At 33.2% G+C, this 4657-nt stretch overlaps 1 protein-coding gene across 3 annotated transcripts; it reads right to left on the bottom strand.

Moving 5' to 3' along the window:
• Nucleotides 1-2414: 2414 nt before the first annotated feature.
• LOC133697619 (uncharacterized) lies at nucleotides 2415-4116 on the bottom strand. 3 transcript variants are annotated; one of them, XR_009842899.1, is made up of 2 exons: nucleotides 3969-4116; nucleotides 2415-2916 (listed from the first exon to the last, which is right to left on the bottom strand). XR_009842899.1 is itself a non-coding variant. In XM_062120304.1 (2 exons), exons 1-2 carry the CDS (start codon nucleotides 3109-3111, stop codon nucleotides 2644-2646), a joined length of 318 nt encoding a protein of 105 aa, XP_061976288.1. In that variant the 5' UTR covers nucleotides 3112-3237; the 3' UTR covers nucleotides 2415-2643. The 3 variants fall into 3 exon arrangements, 1 of the variants encoding a protein (XP_061976288.1); XR_009842903.1 differs by lacking the exon at nucleotides 3969-4116 and adding an exon at nucleotides 3253-3962; XM_062120304.1 differs by lacking the exon at nucleotides 3969-4116 and adding an exon at nucleotides 3067-3237.
• Between the last annotated feature and the right edge of the window lie 541 nt (nucleotides 4117-4657).

Below are 4657 nucleotides of genomic sequence, written 5' to 3'. Positions count from 1 at the left end.
GTATGTACATAACATAAAAAAAATTTAGAAGGATGAAATTAAAAAAAAAAACTCGGGAAAAAAACAAAAAAAAAATCAAGACTTAGCTGCATTATGTAGGTACATAGTGCAATTCATAATTCCTTTTGAACTCGCTGATCATTTATCTTTCCTATTTCTTTAAAAGACCAGAATTAATTTTGTTAATTAATTGCACCATTTTTTTTTATCCCAAAACCCCTATATAAATAGGGGTTGGGGGCTGTTCAATACACAGAAAAAGCAAGCTCCTCTACCTCTTCTGCCTTCCTTCTCCCACTCTTTCTCCAGCACTTTTTTTTTATAGCTTAAGGTTCTTGTGTTGCCAAGAGAACTCGAGACCATTGTCTCAATTTATAGACCTTTATTGGTTATGCAACCTTTTTAGAAAGTGTTATTGTAATCTAGAAAGACTATCTGAAGGACTACTTGCATAAGAACCGTTTACACCACCAAGTTACAAGCAATTTAGCTTTCAAAAGGTTTTTATTTGTTTTTTTTTTCGACAATTCTTCAACAAATAAGTACAAATTTACATAAGAATCGTTTATATCAAGTTACAAGCAATTTAGCTTTTAGAAAGTTTTTTATTTACTTTTTTTTTTATCGAAATTCTTCAACAAATAAGTACAAATTTACATAAAAACGGTTTGTATCAAGTTACAAGCAATTTAGCTTTCAAAAGGTTTTTTATTTACTCTTTTTTTTTCTATCGAAAATTCTTCAACAAATAAATACAAATTTATATAAGAATGGTTTGTACCAAGTTACAAGCAATTTAGCTTTTAGAAGGTTTTTTATGTACTTTTTTTTTTTATCGAAATTCTTCAACAAATAAGTACAAATTTACATAAGAACGGTTTGTACCAAGTTACAAGCAATTTAGCTTTTTAGAACGTTTTTTATTTACTTTTTTTTAATCGGAAATTCTTCAACAAATAAGTACAAATTTTGTTCCTTCTAGTTTAATAATTTTCTATAATGTATTACGAGGATGAACTAACAGAGCTCGGAGAAAGAAGAGATGCCTATTATCTGAAGAGGCTAAACCAACAATATCAACTATCAGCTGGCATCTCCAATACCAGGCTATGAAACAAATAAATGCATTGGTTATCAGGCTAGTTCGCCGAGGGCTAAAGCCAAAAACTCACGTATTCATTGGACAAAGAAACGAAGAAGAGTTGAAGCATTTCTGAACAGGGTTAACTGAACTTTGTACACTGCTCACAACACGCCCCATGTCAGAATCACGAGGACACTGAAGCTATGAGCAAGAAATGGCTTCCAAACTTGAAATAGTCAAGTGCAATACTCTGTTATCAGCTGGTTTAAGAACATTGGACCTTTATAGTGATTTGATTTCCTAGTTTGGAGTAATTCTCTGTAATGAGAGCTTTATAGTAGTGCAAGGCAATGTTGGGATTGAGCTAGCAAAGTGACCTGGAAAACATTATAGCAGCAAATCTGATTAAAAACTGTACCTCAGCTCGATCACGGTGGAAATGTTATTCAATCAATAAATAGCTGTATTTAGGGGTTTCTTCCATGGAAGATTCAAATCATAAAAGCTAGTGGAAATCGTACATGGTAATGGAGATTGCTCCAACCAGGAACCATATCGTGATTTCCATCTGAACCCAAACGGATAATACTGACTAAAGGAATATATTGTAGAGTTACAATACCTAATCCCACACGTTTATACGAGGTCAGCAACGTTTGAATTATCAGCACCACTGATGTAAAAATGAAAGCCCACCTCAAAAAACAGAAAGAAAAAGGGTAAAAAGTAGAATGAAATTTAGCAGAAGTAGAAGATGTCGATGTGCTGGAATTTAAAACTGGCAGTTGAGATTTCCACAATGGTTGCGAAAAGAAATGTAGTCTTCCTGCACGGATGCTGGGCCTGATATTTGGGTTGAATCTATAGCTAACAACTTGACAGTGTAAATTGAACTACACAAACATATAGCACCCATGAAAACTGCAATGATTCAAGGAGCACCTGAAAGCATCAACGTGGCAAGCAAACAAATACGAAGTTAATGACACACCCCATCCATTCCCTCAGCTCTGCTCTGCAAGAGAAACTGCCTCATGAAATTTGTTTACTTCCTTGCTGACCTCTAGTAAATTTGTTTACTTACAAAGAATGAGAGAAAAAACTCAACAAATCCAGTTTCATCAAAATAATGAGCAAGCATAACGTGAATATTTCTGCTAAATGCTAATTTTCAAATCCATGTTAAGAAAAGAATTTGCCAGAACTCAACTGCTAAATTAAGAAGAAAGAAGGAAATTCCAGAAACCAAACAAAAACATGCAGGATCATACAGCTCCTAGGAAATCCATGCTGCGGCTGCGCAATATAAACCACCAGAAGCAACAAACTGTTACCGAAACACATCTGTTTTTTTTTTATAGAAAAACTTCTTTTACAGTAATAAGTACCGTAATCTGTACATAAAACTTCTGTATTTTCTTGTTTGTATTAATATCAACAGAAGCAGACAGCACAACCAGTCATTGGTTTAAACCCAAAACACAACAGTTAAGAGTTCTGCGAGAAATTAAACCAGGAGAATATGCTACAACAACTTTTCAGGGAAAGACTGGTTCTTGCTAACCCTCGTGGTTCTCTGATGCCACTGGTGATGTTGCAGTATCAGGTGATTGAATGTCTGAAATGGAAATTAGTTCTGATCTATACTTTTCAGCTCCATCACCATTTATGACTGGAAGCTTTTCCTCGTCATTGACACTCTGAGGCACACCTTCTGAATTTTGAATCTTATCTGGTAGGCAATAAGATATACCAATAAGTGACTCCCGTGCAAGTTCCTGAGAAATCTCCTCACAAGCTGCTTTGTTATCCATAAAATGTCTGACTTTTTCCTGAAAAACAACCAGGAGTTCAATCTGAAATTTTGAGCACAGGACAGATATACTCAAACAATAGGAAAAGAAACACACATAAAAAAAGGCTCATTTTTTTTCCTCCTCTAGTGTCACGCTGGTCAGCAGAAAAACTCAAACCAGGCTTACCCAGTGGCTACCAGCAAGGCAAGCAGATGTGCTGTACAAAAACATAAAACAAAGATCTGACTAAAAGCTTGTTAAAATCCTGCTAATGGAGTACTTCAAACTATTCTCATTTCTATTCCTCATAATTTATTTCCTTTTGTTTTCACTCTCCCAACACAACACCCGAATAATTCAGCAAATAGTTACCTCATCCAAACTACTGATACACACTTCTCTGTTCCTAACCCAGAGGAGAGGGAGGGAGAGAGTTTTACAGTCTCTTCCTCATCCATTTTTCTTCGCTTTTTCAGCTTCTCCTTATTTCATTCCCCCAAAACACACCAGGGATAGATTCCACTACAATTAGCCAAGCCAATCACTTTTTTTACATTCTTCTCCCAACCAAGTACATATATTTATTTATTTATTTACTTTCTTGTCGTCAATATCAAGTTGAATCCAATCAAAATCAACTCAAACTCAAAACTTGACTTGCTTGATTTTTTTTTTTCCAATTACATCAATGGACCCATTATTAATCAATTAAATGTATTCCCAGAAAAATAAAAAATAATTAGAACTGTGTTGCAAGATCCCAAATACAAAGCTGAAATTATGATCAATCCTAAATAGTAATTTCAATTTCACGAACCCTAACTTTCGATGGGTAAACAACTCAAAGTTCGATTATTAAATCATTGACACCGTAATGAAATATTAGGTTTCTTTCTTGATTTCTGAGGTGAAAAGGGGCAAGAGAAAAAGAGAAATTGAAAATTATCTGTTTATTTCTCGAGAAAAAAACAGAAGTTATTAAGATCCGACATGCAAGATCATGAAGACAAAAGAAATAAAGACAGGTAAATCCTTGATTGATCAAAAGAAAATAAAAGAAAAAAAAGAAAATCGAAATATTATCGTACCTTTTTTTCCTCTTTAATAGATCTAACGACTGGTGTGTCTCCGTGCGCCTCTTTGATGCCAAATTGTCAATCCTTTGTAACTCTCCATTTTGGCTAACTTTACAAAAATACCCCGCCCATGCTTTTTTATTTATTTAAATAGGGTTGGATAATGTGGTGATAGTTTTTAAAAGTTTTTTAAAAAATATATTAAAATAATGTCTTATTTAATTTTTAATTTATTTTTAATTTTAGTATATTAAAATAATTTAAATATATAAAAAATTAATTTTAAATATAATATTTTTTTTTTAAAAAAATTGTAGTTATTAACTGATTTTTTTTTAACTACAAAGACCAAAAGATTATCGATTATCATTAGGAAGCTTCGGTAATGGCGTGAGGGTATGTGTACGTGGAATTAACGAGGGCTCCCCTTATTATATTCAAACTTTGAAAGTTGAAAGAGAGAGAAATTATTAAATTATTCTAATTTAAATGCACAAAATCAATATATATATATATAAGAAAAAAAATAGAGGAAAAAAGTTCCAAGGATTTATATATATACATATTTATTATTAAAAATCCTCAAGCAGAAGCATTGAGAAAGGCATTGAAATCTTGTATTAGACACATGTCCATGACTCCATCCATGTTCATCCACGCCACATAGCCAGCTCTTAACACGTGTTAAGTTACTCTTGTCT

The sequence above is a fragment of the Populus nigra genome, chromosome 1 (assembly GCF_951802175.1).
Source record: "Populus nigra chromosome 1, ddPopNigr1.1, whole genome shotgun sequence".
NCBI lineage: Eukaryota > Viridiplantae > Streptophyta > Magnoliopsida > Malpighiales > Salicaceae > Populus > Populus nigra.
The sequence above is the reverse complement of the archived record's forward strand: the minus strand, read 5'-3'. Positions and strand labels throughout refer to the sequence as shown.

What these genes read in the sequence shown, in the direction of transcription:
- LOC133697619 (XM_062120304.1), bottom strand. Translation starts at nt 3,111, where the DNA reads ATGTTTTTGTACAGCACATCTGCTTGCCTTGCTGGTAGCCACTGG. An exon ending in GCCTTGCTGGTAGCCACTGG is followed by an intron (nt 2,917 to 3,066) that starts GTAAGCCTGGTT and finishes GTTGTTTTTCAG; the next exon opens with GAAAAAGTCAGACATTTTAT.